We start from the raw sequence: 22931 nt of genomic DNA, 5'->3' as shown, positions 1-22931 counted from the left end.
CCATTTTTAGAGTGATTCTATTGCCACACCGGATTTTCCTAACGCCACACTAAAGAATTAAAGTGTTCATGAGGTTGTAATTTTGTTGATTTTTTATGATAATGGCCCTGGTGCATCTTAAAATGTGTCCTAAGGGCGCAATGTTAATAAAATCATGAACTTCTTTATAATTATAAAGATTTGGGATACATTTTGTATTCAAAGTCATGACATGCTCCGAAAACCTAATTTGCCCGTATGTATCAGCACAAGCATCGTGTTTCAGGGAAAGATAGTAAAATTGAAAAGTATTATTAGAAAAAATGAAAGAAGAGAAAATATAATAAAGTGGAGAATGTAATTAAAAAATAGAATAGTATATAAAGTTGAAAGGGTATTATTAAAAAAATATATATAAGTAGAAGTATTTTTTTTTTTTTTTTGCATCTACCTCGAGACATCAATTTCGATCAATATCCCACACACAAATCATACTAATAACAAACAAACAAAAAAGATAAAATAAAACATTAAAGATTTTTATGTGATTCGATAAAGATGTTTACATCTACAGATTCTATGAATCATTCCAATATAATATGTATTCTAATATTACATTATTGCATAATAACCCTTCAGCCTCTCATTAACCTCGTATCCCTCATTTACAATAGTTTTTATCCCTTTTAATAAATAAAAATCATAAACCTAAAGAAGGAAATCTAATTATAATTGGTAAATTCATTATTATCAAAATATAGTAATTAATCAAAAGGAAAGAATCCTCTTAAATCGGGATTCTTTCCTAATTAGGTAGGCTCATCCAAACAATGCCACATATGTATACTGGAATATGCGTTGATTGATATGGCATGAACAATCTAAATGAAAATGAATTTTATCCTTTCATAATAGCTCCCTCACAAAGGTGAAGATTGATGTATAGCCGTCTTCAAAAATTCTATAATTCTTAGCAATCATTCCAAAGATAACCAGAATGAGCACTACATCTAATTTTTAAATGAAAATTAGTATTGATTCCTAAGCTCTCGAGCTTATCTTGTTCCCTTATTTAACACAAATCCAATATTCAACTTGGGCTGACACGATTTCCTAAAAATCAGACTTAGTTTCCTAAAATGAATCAAGACTTTTGTTTGATAAACCAACCGACATGAGGTCAGGCTTGGTTCTTTGGGAAGAACCAAATCCATTCATTTCCATCTTATGCACCAAACAACAAAAATGTTGGGTTTAATTTGAGCCCCCTCCCCCCCCCCCTCTACCGTTTAATTGAATTGGTTGAGTTAGAAGTGAAATCTTAATATTAAATTAAACCATTTTACTCTATAGAGGATTTTTGACTCGGTCAAATTTGTACAGAATTAACCCGCATTCTTATATGTCAAGTCGACTCAACTAACAAAAAATTGACTCAATATGAATTAAGCCACCTAAGTAATTAATGGGCTCGTACAATTTGGTGAGTGAATTTGACTTATTCCCTTTTTATATATAATAATGGGTCTTAATGCACATCAATTTTGGTGTCCATTGGTAGACACAACAAACCTTGAGCATTTTAAGAAATTTAAACTTAACATAAAGGGTTTGGATCCGTTGATTCCTAAGAACAGCTCATGAAAAAAAACACATGGTCCCAACCCTGTAACACATAAAATCCAATGGTTGAGATTTATGAGTATCTTGACAATACAAATCTCATAGATACTTATCAAAGGATGAATTTCAACCATTAAATTTTGCATTTAAAGGATTGGGATCATTTATTCTTTTCATGAGTCGTTCTCAAGAGTCAAACGATCCTAACCCTAACATAAATATCTGGTTGGAGGATTATTTTATTCCATTCTAAAAGACCATTTGGAGATAATTGTGTCATCGATCATCACACCTTAAACGTGGTCATATTAGATTTGACTTGGCAATATCACTTCCATTAAACTTTACCAACAATTATTTATTTATTTATTTATTTATTGTCGTACCAACATAAAACGTTGCCATACCAGTGGCTCCTACACAATATTGTTAATTGTTTTGTTTCACAGAGCAAACTCGTCCTTGAGCACCATTAGTACTTTTTTGTTTCTTATTTGAGACGCTCCCATCATATTGGAGTGGTCTTATCAAAGTATCAATGTGGTCCATCATTTTTACAACATAGTGACATATAGATATATTCCCTGGCAATGTCGTTGCTAATTTATCTTTTGCTGTAAATTTTCTCTTTAGCCCAAACTTTATTTACTGTTTCACACCGCATACGGCGGGGTATTTGAAAACCTCCATTGATGGCTATCTCTCGTGGTTCCTTACTCGATTACCATGGATGATGTCAAATTGTAGAAATAATTTTTTTCATCCACCTCGAGATCCCAATCTCGATGAAGATCCTACATACAAATCATACTAAGAATATAGAAAATAAAAATAAAAAAGAGAATGAGAGATTTTTTTACGTCGTTTGACAAATGTGGATACATCCACGGGCTTCAAGAGCCATTGCATTATAATCCATATTTTAATATCTTGGGGTGAAGTAGAAGATAACACAACTTTGAGTAGAAATTTTCTTAAGAAGTTGGGACAGGGTTGTGATGGATTGATAATGAGGTTGAATAGACTAGGCTTTGAACAAGCCCAGTGTGGACCGGGATTTTTTCAGGCCCATTTCATGTTTAGGGTCAGGCTGAGGGTCAGGGTTGGGAGCTGGGCTCATCGGGTTGCCTGGCCTTGTAAATAGGGAGTTTTTTTTATTTGGCCCAGCTCAGCCATTAGACGGGCCACTAGGCTAGGATTTTGGGGCTAATTAGGGCCCGATTCTACTCATTGAGAACCCTTGGAATAGGACTGTTTCAGAACTATCTATCTACTGTGAAAAGTGAGTTGGAGTTTCAATGGACCGGGTTTTGGCCCAGTCTGACATCGACAAAGTTTGTGTAGTGTTACTAGGCTTGTCTAGTCCTCGGACCTACCAAGGTATTATATCTAGGCCTCTTGGAAGACTTGGCCCAATAATTAACATTTTAACGTGTTTGTATTCTAAGTATAGCGAAATGTTTTGGGTTAGTCCAGCCCATAAATAGGAGTAATACTTGCAAGCTGGACTTGGACTAGGATTTTGAGACCCGATTAACATCAAATCAGATACAACCCAGCCCAAACTCTACAAAGCCTGGTCCAACGACAGTCCTACGTATTGGTTTCACTAGATGGTTTTACATGATAATTCACTCAATTTCCATATATTAGGTACAATATTTAGACTAATGATTGATACATACACAGTCTGTACGCAGTTTGTGCATCCCGAAGAAAAATATCTACGGTTGTGTGCCTTTGCCATGTCAAACACGTACAAACGACATTTGTGTCAACACGTACATTTATCACGACTCCATTATTTGTTAGGAGGACCCCATTTCTCACAAAAGGCAAGATGGTAACAAAAACATGAAACATGAGACTAAAATAAAAGTTGAAATCTCTACTCTCATTTTTCTTGTAGTGGGGCAAACTATGGTTAATTTTATAGTTGAAGAGCTTTGAAGATGAATAGTTTTGATGAGAAATTTAGAGATTTTTTATTAGAAGTTGAAGAAAATAATATTTAGGTCATTTTCAATTAATCTATGAGAGAAGACCTAGTCAGTAGGTCACGTCATCTTCAAAAAATTGAGAGTGTGTAGTTATTTGAAAATGTTTCAAAGTTCTGCGGGGGCAATTTCCTCCTTACTAAATCTGCCCCTGCAACCAGGTAAGGGTAGGCCTTTCAATGGATAGTCAATTATCCAAATTTGATTTGAATATGTATATTAATATTACTTATACGTCGGCAACAGCTAATCACAAGTCTACATCACAATCAAGGTTAATATTGTTAAACATATTATATAAAAAATTACAATAAAGAGGAATCCAAGTTTGGATTCATCAACTAATCAAAATTATCAAATTCAATATCATTCTTACTTATATATTCATTATTTAATGCTTTATATCAATAAAATCCCAAAATACATCTTTTTCATTTTATCAAATTTAATCACAAATATTGCAATTTAATTAGCAATTTCGTCAAGTCACAAGTTATAAAAATGGTTACGATCCAATCAATGAAGGAAGAAAATTAAGATTTAATCACAACTTTTTCATAATTCTTCAAATTTGGTAATTATCATTATGAGAGTTAATAAATGTTCTAGGAATAAATCTAATGAGGATTGCTGTTCAATTATCATCACAATCACTTCCTCCTTAGTCCTCTCCTCTCCTTTATTTATTATTTTTTTTTTTCCATTTGGTCTTCGGAGTCGTAATTCTTTTTTATATGTTTATAAATAATGATAAACCGACTCCCCTCTACTGTCTTGACATGGCATGTGCATAGAAACATAATTTCCTCGGGATACGCTATTGCACATCTCCATAAATATGTATAGTTATGTATCCCGAGAAAAAAATCTATAGTTCTACCTACATGTCACGTTAGGAGAGTAAAGGGGGAGTCAGAAAATCACGACTCTATGTTTATACACTAATGATTTTCTAACTAGAAAATTTTCATTCAGTTGACATGGTAAGCATACAGATTCGTAGATCTTTTTCCTTATGTATCCCAAAGAAAAAGATCTATGGTTCTGTGTCCTTGCCACGTCGACTTAGTGAAAATTTTCGAGTCAGAAAACCCTAAGTTTTTATTCTTTCTTGGTCATATAAGATCTTTAAAAAGTAAATTTTATGTTCGATTTTGACATTTTAAGTGAGAGTAATGGTAGGATTTTGGTTTTCCCTAGAAGGCAACTCATGCATATTTGGCATTTGATTGAATCGCTATCGGTTGGACTTAATCTTTTCCATTTAATTTCAATTTAAATAAATGAACAAAATAATCAATATTAGCATGTGTCGTATTTATTATGTGATCTCCTTGGTAACTCTCATACGAAATTATAAATATTAGGACTACTTCAGAAAAAAGAACTGATATTTCCACACCAACATTTACTAATGCCACACAATTCATATATAAATCATGATAGAATTGCACACCAACTGGTGAGGAAATAATAACTCTCTTAAAAACAAAAAAGGGGTTGTTTTTGCGAAATACCCAAATAAAAATGATAAAACTTTATTCCATAGATATACTAAAAATAAACTAGTATCTAGTGATTTTATTAGCTTAATAATCTAATAAATCAAAGTCACAATCACAAATATCAATGAGGTCATCTTCTCTTACAAAACTTCAAAGTCTACCTTTCTTGATGGAGACATATATTGCAAGCTTTTCAAAATGTATGTCATTTTAGTTTTCTATTATTTATTTTATTTAATCATTTTTACTACTATTCATACTGTAGACATTAAGTTTACTAATATATTACATACTAGTGGAGGAGGGAATGTTTGGGTGTATCTGTATGCCTAGAGATCCGTATATCAAAATCATCATTCTTATCGAATTTTTTGTTGACAAGATATCTTTCAAAAACAATAAAGCTTAAGTCATTCTTTGATCTTATTTATAAATGACTTCTAGATTGTACCTTGTATCGCACATCCTGACGTGAAAGTGCGTAGGAACCATAGATGTTTTTCATCGAGTACAATCTTGAGGTCACTCCAGCACGACTCATAAATCAACTAAATTGTTCTCTTCTAATTTATAAATTTTTTAATATTTAATATTTAATATTTTAGCAAGTTATTTTTTCATTAATATTTAAATTATTGCTCCAAATTACATATATCTTCATGATTCCCCAAACCCTTGAATTCTTTCTCGATCAGAAACATCTAATGTTTCTACGACTTATAATTTGCCTTGGCGTCTTTATTAGTTTCAATCATATCTTATTTTGTCCACAAAATAATTATCATCTTCTATCTTAATATAGCTATCAAACCGTACGTCGATTCCAACATTAGCTAGTTATATAATTGTTTTAATTAATTGATTTTGAATTTGTTCACATTATTTTAAATGATACTATGCTATTCCAATCTGAATCGAGTCATTTTAAGTGAACCGACGACCTTTTCTAGTTTGTGTTTGATTTGAATTTCTCGAAACAATGACTAGAACATTAAAAAAAAAAAAAGTTAACTTTCTAAATACTTAATTATTTAAATTTTTTTTTTTTTTAATTCGATTAGATCATATATACTACTTATATTTCAATGAACTACACCAGTTAAATATGGATTGAACCAATCAGACTCACGTTCAATGACTCGTAACATTTAATATTTACTTCGAAATATTAATTAAGAAATAATGATAAATAATTTAATGAAGTTGATTAAATATTAGGAACGACAAAGACCATATACCAAATCTATGTGCAGACACCCTAGACCATTTCTTCACCATACGCTAAACCCTAATTTATACTTGCCATTACTCCTTTCCATGTGGTGGTAGTTATATCCATAAAATTAGGGTTAGAACTTGAGATTCAAGGAAGGGAGTCACCACCCCACCACCTTACATGAATATTACTCAATGTCACCACCCCCAAGGCTCTTATCCGGAAACAATGGCATGGGAAAATGAACTAATGACCTTTAATTGCCGACCCTCACACCATACCCTACAAGGTAAAAAAAGTAGAAGAAGAAGAAACCCTAATAATATTTCTAATTATTTATAAGTTTGATCAATAATATTCTCCACCTCCCAATCACACTATCACCTTGAACTTTGTTCACCAAACCCATGTTCTTTTCAACTAAGTTCCCTATTTTTCAACAGGACAGCTTGTCATGAAGCATTTATAAGTCCCTAAATTGTTTTTAGTATACCTTCTCATGGGTTTATGCTTCACCACCTTGGTTGATTCCTTTCCTTTGTCTCTCACTTAGATAATGTTCATGGTTAATCGAGTCTTTTCCACCGTTGGATAGATTCATGATTGGGTGGTGGTGGGTGATGTGATCTTATCTAATTCGAGTCATTGATCCGATTCGTGTATGGATGCTCAAAAGTCTATAATTGATCAAAGAATAATTCTGAAGTAACCTCAAGATTGTACCTCATATTGCACATCCTGACGTGAAAGTGTGTAGGAACGATAGATGTTTTTCACCGAGATACGAGTTAAAAAGCATCTATGGTTCATACACACTTTCATGTCAAGATGTGCGATATGATGTTCAGCACGGCTCTTGATCAAAGTTTTGAACTGTACCCCCCAAAGTACTTTTTGGAGTCAAATTATCATTGGTATGCAATTGACTTCCGGATTTGCACAAAAGCTAGAACCCAGATTAAAATGAGTCAGAAGCCGCAGTTGTCCAGATCGACTTTTGATTTTTGGCTTTGGCAAGAATCCGTGTAAAACGTAAAAAAATAGCTTTTTGGATGAAAATCTCCATAATATTTAATTAATTAGCGAAATATCTCCAACATATTTCTAGGGTTCTAACTTCTAAGACTAAACTGCTCAAATTGAATGATCCAAATGCCTAGATACGATCTATACATTGAATCACATAATCCAATAATGTATTGACCATACGATCTATACATTGAATCTGATATTGATCAGATGGTTAAAATTGTGTATTCGCATCGTATGGGTCATTATTACATTATTCAGAAATTAATAGAATCCATTAAAAAGCTAATGGTACACCATCTGTACGAACCACGATGCTTATTGTATGGTAAGTCAGATTTGTTAATTCTGAGTTTCAAAATCATTCCCTTCCTAATGCATATATTTTATAACATTATTGCATTAATTATAAAAGAGTTGACAATGTAGTAATATAATAGGTCTTTGATGATAGATTTGTTTATCAAAGTCTTCTTTGTTCCTTCCTTAACCTTCAAACCACACCCACAGTTTAGTTTTATTATTTTAATTACCCTTTCTTATAATACAAAAGCTTGTCCATGTGAAAAAGTCAAAGGATAACAAGATAATATGGCTGGTCAACTCAATGAATGGTAGTCGGCAGAGATCTTAAAAAATATAATTAAATAAAAAATAAAAAATATAAATTTCTGTTGAAAATATATATTTAAATTAGTATGAAAATATAAGCTAAACTTAAACAAATAATTTTTTTTTTTTCTTATTACACTCCAACAAAATATAAAAAATCCAAAATTAATAGTGCAATAATATCATTCTCTCACTTTAGGAAAGAAGATTAGGACTGGATTTTTTCTTGTCCATCAAAGGGCAAGAAACACAAGATCAACATCAAGAGGTCGGAGTAGACAATCATCGTTGATGTCAACTTGTTCTTTTTAATGGTTATTCTCGATAATAGCAATTCATGTTTTTTTTGTTTTGTGATCTTGTGCAAGTACTATGAAGAAAATTTTGATATGAAAATGTTAATTCTTATTTTAAATGGAGTGTGTTAATTTTAGTTGGGGGTGTGATAAATAATTTAATAATTGGGGTGTAATAAGTAAAAGTTGAGGTGCCAATATAATCTCACTGTATAGCTGAGGTGCCATATATATGTGTGTGTGTGTGTGTGTGTGTGTGTGTGTGTGTGTCGGAGCACTTCTATGAGTGACAACTATTTTTACATTGCTTGGATGCCATCCATTTTACAAGATCCAATGGCATTTGACAGTATTGTAGAAAATATTGACAAAGGGACAGGATTTGGATGGTTGTGTAAAATACTTATCAGTTTTAGATGTCCCTTGAACACGTCTCTCTCTCTCTCTCTCTCTCTCTCTCTCTATATATATGGGGAATGCTAACATCGCTACGTGATCTTTGACGTTAGCATTATAGAATCTCAAAGAACCTCCAATGGTTTAGAATTTGGACTATGTGAGAATGACTTAAAAATGATGTTTAAGGGTGATAATATCATTTTCTTGAATAAAAATAAAAGAAATTAGAAGAAAATTTTGGAAACTTTATTTAGTGGAAACCCATTATTGTTGTGCTCACAATTTTTCATGCCATTGAAGTCAAATCCAATGGTTCAGGTTTTCCAATCAGATATATAATCCAACCGTGAGTTGTTCAAAAACTCTTGCACTGTCAATTTTACAGATGATCAGATTGCATGGTGTGATGGAAAAATGAAAAATTTTCATAAAACTTGAAAGTGGCCATAATGATTTATCGGGAAATTGGAATCGAGTGAGAATAAAATTTATATAAAATTAAATTTAATGACAATCTTACAGGTTTTACCTCGAGATGAATCTAAGCAACTTGAGAATTAATGAACTCCTACCATAGATATGGAGGAGCCTTCTAGTAATTTGTACTTGGGAAATGCACCAGTTCATGAGGACCTCGGGATTGGTATCAATCCCTTATTTTTCAATGATAACTATAGATTCCACATTATTCTCCTTGCATGAATCTTGAAGATATTAATACATAGCTTTTCCTTGAATAAAATAAAAGTAAGAGAAAAAAAAAATGGAAAAATGAGGAAAATCGCACCTGGAGAAGAAGAAGAATGCTTGTGTTGTGGGCTTCCACCACATATAATTTGACCTTGTGTGTTAGTTAATAAACATGACACCGCCCAACACCTCACACTAACGGTTACTTCTTTAAAAAATTAATAGAAAAGGGAAGAAGAATGTATAATTAACTAAGGGAGTTGACATTTGAGATGGCGCGTGAGCTTTTGTTATAAAAGGCCAAGGTACCATTGCCAAGGAGAAACATCACAGTTATAACTGTTAATCTCTTTCTCTTTCTCTTAATTAGTTAACTACATCTGCTAGATACTATTTTGTTTCAATGGCCATTCCCGTGATTGATTTCTCGAAACTCAATGGTGAGGAGAGGGCCAAGACACTGGCTCAGATAGCAAATGGGTGCGAGGAATGGGGATTCTTCCAGGTAAAATTTATCGATCATTTAAGGGTTATGATAAATAGATCGATCATAACAAGTTTTGAGTGATTTCCCATCTTCATTCAAATCATGATTTATCCGTTATGGGATTTTAGGTCCTAACATATCCCATTTTCTCTATAGAGAAAATTAAGCTAATGTTAATGCTAATTCACTTCACACCATATAGTTTGTTACTTTGTTGTGGTAGATGTTTTGAATCTAGTTGGGGACTGATCACCAAGAAAGTATTGTACAACGGATCGAAAAGTAGTGTCTACATTTATAGGAAATCCTGGCCGGATACTTTTGTACTTGTATTTCGAGTATATATATTTATAATTTTTACTCATTTTATAGGGAGAAATCCCGAATTGTAATTTTTACTCTTATGTCACCTTGGACGCTAAAAATCTTGTTGTGTTTTATAACTTTCATAGTTTTATTTGGGATTTGACGATCACATTACTATTGTAACTCCCTTCGCAATGGTGATGGATTCGGGGTAATAATTTTGTGTCATTTAGCTTTGCTTTGTTTAGCATCTCATGTTGTTACTCTTTGATGCAGTTGGTGAACCATGGGATTCCACTAGAGCTCCTTGAGAGGGTGAAGAAGGTTTGTTCCGAGTGTTATAAATTCGAAAGAGAAGAAGGTTTCAAAAACTCAGCAACGATGAAAATGCTGAATGACTTGATTGAACGGAACGACGGCGAGAAACTTGAAAATGTGGATTGGGAGGATGTTTTCACTTTGCAAGATGATAATGAATGGGCGTCTCAATCCAAGGAATTCAAGTAAGTTCGGAGGAGGACTTAAATCTACACAATTCCAATTGTCATTCATTTATTGTTAATATACTCTAAGCCCAATTGAATTTTGGTTGCAAAACATGCATGATTTTTGTCTAATGGGTTGTTTTATTGGGATGTTGTTATGTTGATGCCAGGAAAACCATGACAGAATATCGTCAAGAATTGAAGAAACTAGCATTGAAGGTGATGGAAGTAATGGATGAGAACTTGGGATTACCAAAAGGATACATAAAGAAGGCATTCAATGACGGTGAGGAATCAGACAACAAGGCCTTCTTCGGCACCAAGGTGAGCCACTACCCACCATGCCCTCGTCCCGAGCTTGTAAACGGGCTTCGAGCCCACACCGACGCAGGGGGTGTCATCTTGCTGTTTCAAGATGACAATGTAGGTGGTCTTCAGATCCTAAAGGATGGCCAATGGATCGATGTCCAACCCATGGAAAACTCCATTGTCATCAACACGGGCGATCAGATTGAGGTCCTAAGCAATGGAAGATACAAAAGTGTATGGCACCGTGTCTTGGCTACACCGGATGGAAACCGAAGATCGATTGCATCATTCTATAACCCCTCTCTCAAGGCCACCATAGCTCCTCCACCAGAACTTATGAACTCAGTGAGAAAAGAAGAAGATCAAGCTTACCCAAAATTTGTTTTTGGTGATTACATGTCTATTTACATTAAGCAGAAGTTTCTCCCCAAGGAACCAAGGTTTCAAGCAGTAGGAGCTATTTAAAATATAAAGAGATAAATCTGATCTCAATAAGATGGCTAAGTTGTTTATAGTTCTATGGGTTTTTAGTGATAAAAATGTAACCCAAGGCATAAAAGCTAGCCTTTGTGGTTTTCCTTCTCTTAACTAAGGGGGGATTTGTGTGTGTTTGCTTGATATGGTTTTCTGTTTCTGGTTTGTTTCTGGTTTGTTATGTTTATTAATGTTCTAATGTACTTAACAAGGCTTGCTTTGTACGTCATTATCATTAATGCAATTTTTAAGTATGCGTTTTCCTTTATTTTATTGGTTCAATTATCATTTTTTTTTCTGGTTATATTTGATATGATGAGACCAAAGTTTTAAATAAGGAAAACTAGGGGTTTATCAATCTTAGATGTTGACCATTATGAGGATTTTGTTTCCTTCATTCTTTATTATTTAATAAATTTTAATCATTGAGTGAAAATCTCTCTCTCTCTCTCTCTCTCTCTCTCTCACACACACACACACACAAAGTAGGGGCACAAAATATTAGGAGTTTAGGACTCCCAACATGATAGATTCTCCAACTAGTTTTCCTCCTTTTCTTGTGCACTTTCATCTTTCAAAGATTCCCATATTTTGAAGAGGATAAAAAGGACCTCAAAAGAACCATGTTCTTCAAAAGAAGGTTAGAAAGATTATATCCTCACTAAGGAGAGAAGATCGCATAAGAGACAACTAGTTTATCTTTAAGAGATTATTATATGGTTTAACATAGACTTCTATAACACAGTGGTATATAAAGTTTAATCAGTTGTTTCCATTTGAATCATGTAGATTAGTGCATCTATCTCAAGCTTAGTGGGAGAAAATACGCCATACCCGTGATATATTTTTGGTGACGATCTTCACATATTTTGTCGCAATGAGCATTTGTTGTTGGATAAAATGATGTATGGGACCTTAATGATGAGGAATCACAATTAGGTCCTTAGTTGTTGGATACCATGATGGTCTAAATGAATTCTTAGTCCCCCTAGTATGTTCTTTGTTTAGATTAGGTTTAAAAAATTAAAGTTAGAAAATAAATAAAAAATTATCTGATCTAAGATTTCGAAAATGGTTGGCAACTGAACCCCCTAAGTTTAAGATGTGTTCATCGAAGATGGATGTATACACTTTATTATTTTTTTTGGAGTTCTTAGAAATTAATAATTCCCAATTAATAAATTATAAATATTGATTTAATATGCTTGACCATTTCCAAGAAAATCACTGCATGTACAATTCACCCAATAACAATGTAGAAAGTATTGCTTCATTTGCGAATAATGATCAAGGTGTTGGAACTTGGAAGTACATCCTTCCAAATCCTTTAATTTGGGAGTTGTGCTGGGCTGACATTGGGATTTATATTGCAATTCTCACATTTCTGACGTGGATTGTGTACATAACCGTAGATGTATTTCCTCGAGATACAAGTAAAACATATGCAGGTTGTGTGTGTGTGTGTGTGCAACTCCACATCATAAATGTGATAAATCATATGCAGCTTGTTACTATAGATGCACGTGGTTTTGGTACGCGGCAAGGGCAGTAGGGCACAGAACCGTATCATAGATCTTTTTCATCGGGATACATAGGAAAAAAGATGTGCGGTTACGTGTCTTTGCCACATCAGCCGCGTGCATTCATCAATATTATTCATTTTTTAAATGACTAGGATCTGGTGACTCGAGAAGAATGACTCATGGAAAAAAACACATGATCCTGACCATATGAAAACAAAATCCAATGGATATTATAAGATGAATAAATAGATGCTCATCACAAAATCTTATTTTATTTATTTAGTAATAATTGATTATTTTATATAAAAAAAACAACAAAACAGTTGACTTGCCCTAAATTTTCTAAATATCTCATTTGCTTTGAGATCGAAATGAGTCATTCCAATCTTGAATGAGTTTTAAGATCATGATTTGGTTGGACTTGGACCTCACCTTTTGTAATTTGGCCCGGCCTAACTTTAGAAGGGCTGTGTTTTACTTAGGATTTTGAGGCCCAACGAGCATTATAGTAATTCAAACTTTAGGTGGTGTATATAAGAGCTGAACTGTGTGCCCATGGACAAAAGGACGGATGAAGAGAGAAACTTCAGTCAATGAAGCAGACTTTTAATCAAGGGTGAAAAACCTAAAGTTGCATTCTATCCAGTGGGCAACTCTAATATCAAACATTTATAGGGGGTGATGCTAAAAAGTCCATTAAAAAAATTTAAATTCAAAAGAAAAAGAAAAAAGATTTTTCTTGTGCACATGTGTCATTCAAGGGTCTCATAGATGTACCAATTCGTCGGTGAAAGTAGCAAATCCAAACCCAAACCCAAGTACTATTTACACATTCTTCCCTAAAATAAGAAAACTCTATCAAAACCTTATTTTTCCAATTTTCTTACAATATTTCCCTTCACATTAGTATTTGTTTTTTAATCACAAATATACCCCTAATTTTTCAAAGATAAAATACATAAAAATAGTAGTGTTAATGTTCGACACAAAATATCTAACAAAAATATTATTTTATTTCAAGAATAAAAATGCCCTTATTTTTAATAAACCCAAGCACAGTTTTTTATAAAGACATTAGCATCTTTCTAATGATTTTACTATTCAACTAAAACATCATATTTTCTAATAAAAACAAATCATGATTTTAGGTAGATGTAACATTTCTGTAAATAAATATGAATTTGATGGGTCGATGCTATTAAATCTTAACGAGTACTGCACAATTTTTGTCATGTGACACATCTTTTGGTCCATTGATCTCATGATTATTTTTTCTCCAATCCTTAGAGGAATTAGACACAATAAATTAGCCTGGCTGGTAGTGTCAAGTCATTTGATCAAATCATCTACATTGACTAGTGGTTAATGGAGATGAAAGTGGGTTCAACGGGATTTGAAAGCTAGACCATGGGATTAAGCCTCCTCGAGCCTTTACCATTTATTGCACACGACCAAATCATCTAAATTGACTTTCCCTTAGTTGGTCACATACTGGGGTTACTTAAGTATTCCCTTGGATGATATATTATTTTATCTTTCTCAATCTTACCACTCGTCCATTGCAACTATATTCATGTCTCTAAGATGCTCAATCTATGAACGTTTTACGTCTTGACTGTCAGATCACATTTAACTTCATAAAAAAACATTGTTGATTGTTTTGGTGGCTCATAAAATCTTCTCTTAATTTGAATAGGATACGAGATCACATAACACTATGGAAGTACATCTCCGACCCACTTAACTACCAACTATAAATCTATAAACAACATCTTCCTCAATCCCTCCATCATTAATTATAGTACAAATGAACATAATCATTTTAGTACATTTATTGAATATCAATTCTTTTTTAGCCTTTCATCTCTATGTTGTTATTTAATTTTACGCTACGTACTCTATTTCGGTTCTATTTATTCTAAAACCCTTGTATTTCATAATAATTTTCTAGAAGTTTAATTTTGTTTTAACTTCATTAAGTTTTATCAATTGAGTTTAAACCCCATTGTTGGCTACCCACATGGATTTATCTCGACTTGCTAGTATGTGTGATTTATGGGGTATTGCATGTAACCGGGGGATTTGGGTGAGATATGACCTTTTTCTATTGGAATTGACTAAAAAATTTCACGTTTATTAAAAGAAAATAACTTGAGGGTTATTTAAAAAAATATTTAATGTAGAAAAATAATATAAAAATATATTAATTAAAAAAAAAAAAAGATAAAAACAAAAATTCAAAAGAGTGAATGGTGATATAGAGGAGACCTTTATAAATTCTCCCCCTTATATATTTGATATGAAATTAACCAGTTGGCTTTGAAATCCACAAAAGTCCTAAGAAGTTTAAAGATATAGAAACCGATTGGAGATACTCTAAGAACAATATATAACATCAATGGATTTTTCAACTCGATCTGAACTTGGTTGATTTGATTCAACTCCTGAATCAATATTCTTTTGTTTAATTGGAAAAGAAGAACAGGGTGAGGGGTGAATATATATATATATTGTGAATTTTTGCATATTTTATCTATCTACTTAAAAAGGACAAATATTAGAAATAATTTCATGACTCATAATTGGATTCTCGACTCGACTCACCGATTCGACATTCCGATTGTAAAGCAAACAATGTAGTGGTTTATACACCGGGTAACTTTGGCAGCCAGTTCCAAGTTCGAACCTGGATAAAAGAGGGACATGTCTTTCCTTTAAACTTCGTTTACCTGTCAAACCCTTGACCTGATTTGATTTGATTTGATGGTTAAGATCTGATTAATTCTAAATGTAGGGTTACAGCTCAAACCCTAGACAAGACCCATACATATTGATAGGCTCTAATGCTCGACACGTATACAGTACCTCATTCAAACAGCATATGTTTACGTACATCAGACTCTAACCCATATCCACGTTGTTATTAAATTGTAAGACTGCAGTACTCTCTGTACTCCCGGGAGTTGGTTTACAACCCAACTCTCGAACTCATTTTCTTGCCACGTTGCTTATACATACAAAATCAGCCACATTAGTGATTTATGGATGTCCATTCTTTTTTATTTTCCTTCTCATTAGCTTAAAATGCCCCCACAGTCCTGATATTAGGGGGTGATTAGTTTGGATTCTAGAATTTGATTGTTAAGATTTATTCTAATTATATTAGCTATTCTCTTGTAATTAAAATTAAAATGAATCAACATTCCTATTTTTTATGGGGTGTTTAGTTTGAATTCTAGAACCTGATTCTCGCCCATAATTCAATTATAGAATTGGATGTAACTTTTGGTATGGATTATAAAATTGATCCTTTTGTAATTAAAATTTGAAATCGACCCAAGTCAAAGATTAGATAGAACCCTTTTTTCTTTTTTTTGTGAGACAAAAGTATACAACTATAAAACTAAGTCACCAAAAGTAGATTTTGTTTCTAATTAAGAGATTAATTTCTACAATATTGTAAATAGACAGATTTTCAAATCCTTGAAATTAACAAGTCTTTCCGAAATGAAAATCTAAAACCAAAATCTAACAATCCCAGCCAAATGGCCCCATCCCATTATAAAAGTCTTCAAGTCCAATTGCTACAAATAACTAGGTTTATTATTGGTGGGGGTGGGGGCCAAACATTTCGATCATTACTAGTGGGCCCAAGGAACGGAGTCAGTTTGTAATCAAACATAGGGGAGTACAGTGTATGCTTGTGACACAGTGATTAGAGAGGTGGGAACTGAGACGAAACTAAGCAAAGAAAACAGCAAAGAAAGCACATCAGATGGAGTTGGCTTTGTCAACAACACAAAAACAAACCATCCTTTCTGAACCACTTAGAAAGTCTCTTCTCCTCTTAACCCATAATAGAATGTTCCTTCATTACTTTCCTCTTATCTCTCTCTATACTTATCTTTTGATCTCTTCATCTCTTCTTCTTCTTCCTCAAACAATAATTGTAGTTAGAAGAGAGAGAGAGAGAGAGATGGGGAGAGGTAAGATTGAGATCAAGAGGATTGAAAACTCAACAAACAGGCAGGTGACTTATTCAAAGAGGAGAAATGGTATCATGAAGAAGGCTAAGGAGATTACTATTCTTTGTGATGCTCAGGTTTCTCTTGTTATCTTCTCCAGTACTGGAAAGATGTGTGACTATTGTAGTCCTTCAACCACGTATGCAGTACTTTTTTTCTCTTGGTTTTTGGCTTCTATGATGGTTGATCTCTTAAAGGGTTTTTTTTTCATGATCTCTATGGTTTCTAACTCTTTTTTTTTTGTTTGCTAATCTTTTCTCTTATGTTGGGTTGGTGGGATTTTTATTAATTTTTTCTATATTTTGATGATGATGAAAAGGCTTACAAAGGTCTTAGATCGATACCAGAAAACTTCAGGAAAGAGGTTGTGGGATGCTAAACATGAGGTAGGGTTTGATCTTTTGGTTTTTTCTCTCTTTTCCTACTCTTAAGTCTTATACCTACTCTTAAATTATTTGTTATATATTTTTCTCTTGTAAAAAAGTGGGTTATTTCTAAAGAACATATTAAGTCTTTTTTAGTAGATCTGCTAACATGAAACCTCTCTCATATGATCTGTGTTTTTGCCCTTCTAATGTATAAGACATGGGTATTTGCTAAAGAATACCAAACTAAAGCATAAAGTAAAATTTTCATGAGCAGATCTATTGATATGGCATATATATTCTCTTCATTTTTATCTCTACTCAACCTCTTTGGGTTTTTTTCTTGCTTGTTTGAGTGAATAAACAAATGGGTATTTTCTAAAGAACATACTTAACCATGATGGTGTATGTTTTATGAGCAGATCTACTGACATGAGATGCTCCCTTCTCTCTCTAACTCCAAATGTTCCCTTTTCTTATCTTGTATTTCTTGCTTGTTTTACTGAAGACATGGGTATTTTCCGAAGAACTCATTACAAAAACATGGAATTTAATTTTTATGAGCAGATCTACAACCACAACATTCTCTCTCTCTCTCTCTCTCTCTCTCTCTCTCTCTCTCTCTCTCTAAATAGATAGATATATTTACTAAAGAGCACAATAAAAAATTACAGTATCTCAGTACTGAAGTGGATAGAATCAAGAAAGAGAACGACTGCATGCAGATAGAACTCAGGTAGATCTCTTTTGCTAATTTAACTTCTTTTATTTATCTATATTTTTCTTTGTTGGAGTCTCAGTAGATCAAGCTTTCTTTGTGTTTTTTTTTCTTCTTTCTTTCCGCATTTAGGCACTTGAAGGGTGAGGATATCACCTCTCTCAACCCCAAAGAACTCATCCCCATAGAGGAAGCCCTTGAAAACGGCCTTGTTAACGTTAGAGCCAAACAGGCAAGTTTCATGGTTTATTAATAGTTTAATATATTTGAGCTCTTAAAACAGTAATCTGACCCAAGATCTGATCTTATGTTCTTTCTTTCTTATTTTGTGACAGATGGAGTACTTGAAAATGCTTAAGAAAAATGTATGTAGAGATCAAACAAACTCTTCGTTGTCTCACTTGATTGATTTGATTTTCCATTTCTATTTATGTAGTGTCCTAGAGCTTTATAGATAGCTTCTTGGGTATGCTTTTCTCTTTACGGGTATTTTAGATTTATTAGTAAATAATTTGTTGATAGTTATAACTTCTAAAGAGGGAATGATTCACCATCTGCCTTACTTAATATTATTGGTTGCATGTTTCACAGGAAAGATATCTAGAGGAGGAGAATAAGCATCTTAGGTGCATCTTGGTAATCATCTTTTCTCTCACACATTCTTTCTATCTCACCCATATACACATACATGTATAAATATAGAAAGATATCTTGGTATTTGTTAGTTGATAAAAAGATTAGTGACATTATATCATATAGTTTTTTTATTCTTTCTAAGCAAGTAATATTTATATTAGTTTTGTAAATGTTACATAATTTCCACTATGTGAAAACTGAAAAATTCCACAGAAAAAAATTGACGGGCCAAGGCCCACAGATTTTAGAAATTGAATTTTGACGGTCTAAGACCATCAAAATTCTTGATGTTCCCAGATTTGACGGCTTAGAATTGTCGAATTTCTCCCATCCTTCATTAATTTGATAGTTTCAACCCATCGAAAACAAAAATTTGACAATGAAAAATTTGACGCCAATTTGACTCCTTTTCCGTCAAATTTTATGAAATTTGATGGCCCAAGGCAGTCAAATATGGGCTTTTTTCACATAGTGTTCAGGGGCACATAAAAGTATGCTCTAATTACATTGTTGTATGTTTACTTCCCACTTAAGGATGCTTATTAAAGAATAAGATGTATCGTATAAAGTCGCTTTTTTATTTTTGCTGAATAAGCAAAGTATGTAATAATAAAAAATGATTTACAAAATAGATATGAACACATAGGAATTAAGAGGTGAAATGACTTTAAATAGAATTGAATGGAGGAACAAGATTCTTTTAGTTGTCCCCAAATGTTTGGATAAGGCTTTGATGATGATCATGAGGATGTAATATAATAGTATACTCTTACTCACAAAGAAAACATACTTTCCAAGTTCACTTGAATACTTGAAGGTTAGTCTATTTCTCATATTTCTTTGTAGGAAAATGCTGAAGTAACATTGAAATTTGCATTGTTTCACACAGCTGATGTGGATGTGTACACGAAACCATAGATGCTTTTCATCGAGATAAGAGTGAAAAACATCAATGGTTCTGTGGGCACCTCCACGTCAGCAATGCGTGAAAAGATGTAAATTTCAATGTCACCTCTAGCATGACTCTTCTTTGTTTATGTCTATGTACAATAGGTTTAAGACTCATTTCCACTTGTGACTCCTATCACCCATATTATGATTGTTGGTCATTTACACACTTCATCGAATTTGATTCCACTATAATATATGTTATTGATGTTGTAATTTTTAGACATGTTTTTCTTCATGGGATATTTATGAAAAAGTGATCAACTTTTGATGAATTTAGGATTCCGGCTCACTGTTCATTTTAATTACCAAACATGAACGATAATGAATTGGGAGGTTTTTAAAGTGACTAATTGGAAATAGTAACTTTAAACCTACGAAATAGTCACTTTAAAACCGTCAAATTCGTTATCATTCTGAATTTTTTTTTAACGAAAACATCATCATTCACATTTTGGTAATAAAAATGAACAGTTAACCAGAATCGTAAATAACTTTTTAGCTCACGAAATGGTAGTTCGCCCTTTCTTCATTATTGATGTTGAATTTTCTATAATTATGAATGTTATGTTTATGCCTTATATTTTGTTAACCTCTATTTTTTGGGTATTTTTTTCTTCCAATTCATAACCATCCACCCTAAGAGAAATATTGATATTTGGAAAGAAAATGAGTTGGTTAACCAAAGTGGGGAGTTGGTTTTATAATTTCAGATTAGGGTAACCAAAGGAAATTTGATTTCTGAATGGAAAACCATTAATTATATAAATACGGGTTGTAGCCATTTTCAAGTAGTGAAATATTCTGAAAGCTCATATGTAAATTTCTTGCGTTCTTGATTTCTCAATTGATTTATTATTATTGCATCACACACATTGCTAAATCTAGGGATATCCATGTTCACAATGAAGATTGCTATTGAACTTTGTATATATTTTGATCTTAATTTTTTTTTTCTCTTTATTCTTCCACAGCATCATCAACAAATAGAAATCGAGGGGAATATAAGAATGGAGATGGAAAATGGGTATAATACTCAGAAGGGAAGGGACTATCCTTCTCAGATGCCATTTGCATTTCGTGCGCAACCAATCCAACCCAATTTACAGGCGAATAAATAACCCTCTCTGGCTTCCTCTTCAAAAACACTTTCTTTTTAATGGGTTAATGATCTATACGTATTATTAATATCTACTTAAACAAGAAATGCAGCTTGTAATAATATTTTAGAACATAATTTTGTGGGATAACTAATATTTAGATACTTGTAGGTCACTATAATCATAGACTTGATAATTTATGATATTGGCTAGTGTTGAAACTTCTTAAGGAGCCTTATTGCATAGGATCTGAATTTAGGTTAAACTTTCATATTGGGTTCTAGTTTTTTGCTTGGAAGTAATGTGTGAGTGTTGAAACTTGTTTAATGATTTATTTTTTAGTTTGATTCTTATTGTATCTTTATCATAGTTGTATGATTGCATTTCATTTGTATGTATATGGAAAAAGGTTACATGGATCGATGGATCATGCATGGACTGCAACATTGGCTCAAATTACAATTCATCTCTCTAACTAGGGGTTCATGATTTTCCTATTAAAGGTTTTTCAAATGGCTGGTCAATGTTATTCAAAATTTAAAATGTATCAATCAACTGTGAAATTGTTTTTTTAAATTCGTAGAAATTTTTTTGCTTTCACATGGACATGAAGTCCATATAGATAGATATGTAAGTGGTCCTTTTGTCCATTGAAACCAAGGTAAAGCACAATCTTTAGTTCATAATATAAGGAAAAGAACTGTGTTGATTGTCTAATAAAACATTATTGTATAGTATGAAAAAACTTTAATCTAAATATTGGAGGCCATCTTATATTAAATTGATTTTTTTTTGCTATCTCCTGTATTCACTTGCACCCTTAAAATTCACTTTTTTTTACATTATTACTAAATAAATTTAACTATGATTTGCATAAATGAGTATTTTACATAGAAAAAACTGTTGAAACCAAGTTGAGTAAGAGAATAAGATGCGTTGTATTAAGGTGCATGAGATACACTATATTATTGTCCGTGTATTTCATCACAAATGGAAGGTTGTGATGGAGGATATTCTAGAATATTATATTAGGCTATTTTCATATATTTTGATTAATGTAATTTTTATAAAAATCTTATTAGGATTTATGCAAAATTCATCTAAGAATTCTCAATTGAATTAGTTCTTTAATAGTACCCAGTTCCAAACCAAGTGGGTTAGTGCCAATTCAATGATCCCTTAAATCATGGCTGGAATGAAATCATATGAGAACTTGAGGTTCATCATCTTCAATTAATGAACCATATATTTATGTATATACATGTGGTCCATCAACTTATTTGATCCCATTATAGTATTGAATCATATTTACGAAGTTTAGGACAAATTAAATATATTCTCTTGATTGATTTACATTGGGTCCAACAAACTTTAATGGATCCACAAGTGGTAATTAATTGCATTCTAATACTCTAATACCTTCTGAATCAAATCGATCTTGGATGGGTCAGGACCCCACACAATGTATATAAATAAGCCACTCATGACTTTTAAACGGATCTTGTTTCTCCATTTAACTTTGTCTAGGGCCAAGTCTAATTTTGTTATTAAAATTGAGTTCAAATCTACTTTTGTGTCTTCCTCTCGCTCTTTTAGGACCTTCAACTTGATCATGATTGCTAACCCTCATTTATATTATTTAGAAATACCCCTAAAGGTTTTGGGGAATATTGGAAATACCTATGTGTTTTCTAATTGCTTAACACTTGACCATGCTAGACTAAGAACATATCCAAAATACCTTCATCTTCAAGAGAAGAAAAAAAATGCCATGCGAAAAATCACCAATTGTCAACCATAATTTTAAAACTGGTCTAAATGACTTGAAATTCGTCCAAGTCGACTCCATTGGACTTTTAAGTTGACTTGGCCCCAAAACTCAATGGAACCAAGTCATTAACTCGACCAAGTAAACTTAAAAATGTAGCAAGTCAGAAACTAGACGGATGTGTTTGAAAAATTATAGTTCATTGTGAGAGTTGGATTTTCAAGAGTTCAACTATCAAAGTTTGACAGTGAAAGTTAATTAACTTTAGTATTTGGTTGTTTATAAGAATTCATCCTGAAGTTGTTGAGAACTCCAACTCTTTTGGGAGATTAAGGAATATATATATATATATAATTCCACTTTCCTAAATTTATGTTGAGGTAAAGACAATTTATTTATTTTTATTTTCTTATTATTAAATTAGTAATTATAATAACATAT

General features: G+C 32.7%; 2 protein-coding genes across 2 annotated transcripts; both read left to right on the top strand.

Annotated features, from left to right (window-relative positions):
- The first annotated feature begins 9749 nt into the window (after positions 1 to 9749).
- On the top strand, positions 9750 to 11503 carry LOC147406677 (1-aminocyclopropane-1-carboxylate oxidase 5-like). The gene is made up of 3 exons (XM_086432559.1): positions 9750 to 9851; positions 10416 to 10642; positions 10795 to 11503. Exons 1-3 carry the CDS (start codon positions 9750 to 9752, stop codon positions 11396 to 11398), a joined length of 933 nt encoding a protein of 310 aa, XP_086288685.1. The 3' UTR covers positions 11399 to 11503.
- Positions 11504 to 16727: 5224 nt separating this feature from the next.
- On the top strand, positions 16728 to 21069 carry PI (K-box region and MADS-box transcription factor family protein). The gene is made up of 7 exons (XM_086434826.1): positions 16728 to 17094; positions 17275 to 17341; positions 17995 to 18056; positions 18171 to 18270; positions 18374 to 18403; positions 18630 to 18674; positions 20597 to 21069. The coding sequence occupies exons 1-7, from the start codon at positions 16793 to 16795 to the stop codon at positions 20741 to 20743; spliced, it is 753 nt and encodes a 250-aa protein (XP_086290952.1). The 5' UTR covers positions 16728 to 16792; the 3' UTR covers positions 20744 to 21069.
- The last annotated feature ends 1862 nt before the right edge of the window (positions 21070 to 22931 follow it).

This window comes from Akebia trifoliata, chromosome 3, assembly GCF_017979445.1.
Source record: "Akebia trifoliata isolate Shusen 1 chromosome 3, ASM1797944v1, whole genome shotgun sequence".
In the NCBI taxonomy this organism is placed as follows: Eukaryota; Viridiplantae; Streptophyta; class Magnoliopsida; order Ranunculales; family Lardizabalaceae; genus Akebia; species Akebia trifoliata.
The sequence above is the reverse complement of the archived record's forward strand: the minus strand, read 5'-3'. Positions and strand labels throughout refer to the sequence as shown.

Bases quoted from the DNA above. Each gene is read 5' to 3' on its own strand.
- PI (XM_086434826.1), top strand. From the start codon at position 16,793: ATGTTCCTTCATTACTTTCCTCTTATCTCTCTCTATACTTATCTTTTG. The intron at 18,057-18,170 runs GTAGATCTCTTT...TTCCGCATTTAG, and splicing joins TGCATGCAGATAGAACTCAG to GCACTTGAAGGGTGAGGATA. The intron at 18,675-20,596 runs GTAATCATCTTT...ATTCTTCCACAG, and splicing joins AGCATCTTAGGTGCATCTTG to CATCATCAACAAATAGAAAT.
- LOC147406677 (XM_086432559.1), top strand. From the start codon at position 9,750: ATGGCCATTCCCGTGATTGATTTCTCGAAACTCAATGGTGAGGAGAGG. The intron at 9,852-10,415 runs GTAAAATTTATC...TCTTTGATGCAG, and splicing joins AGGAATGGGGATTCTTCCAG to TTGGTGAACCATGGGATTCC. The intron at 10,643-10,794 runs GTAAGTTCGGAG...TGTTGATGCCAG, and splicing joins TCTCAATCCAAGGAATTCAA to GAAAACCATGACAGAATATC.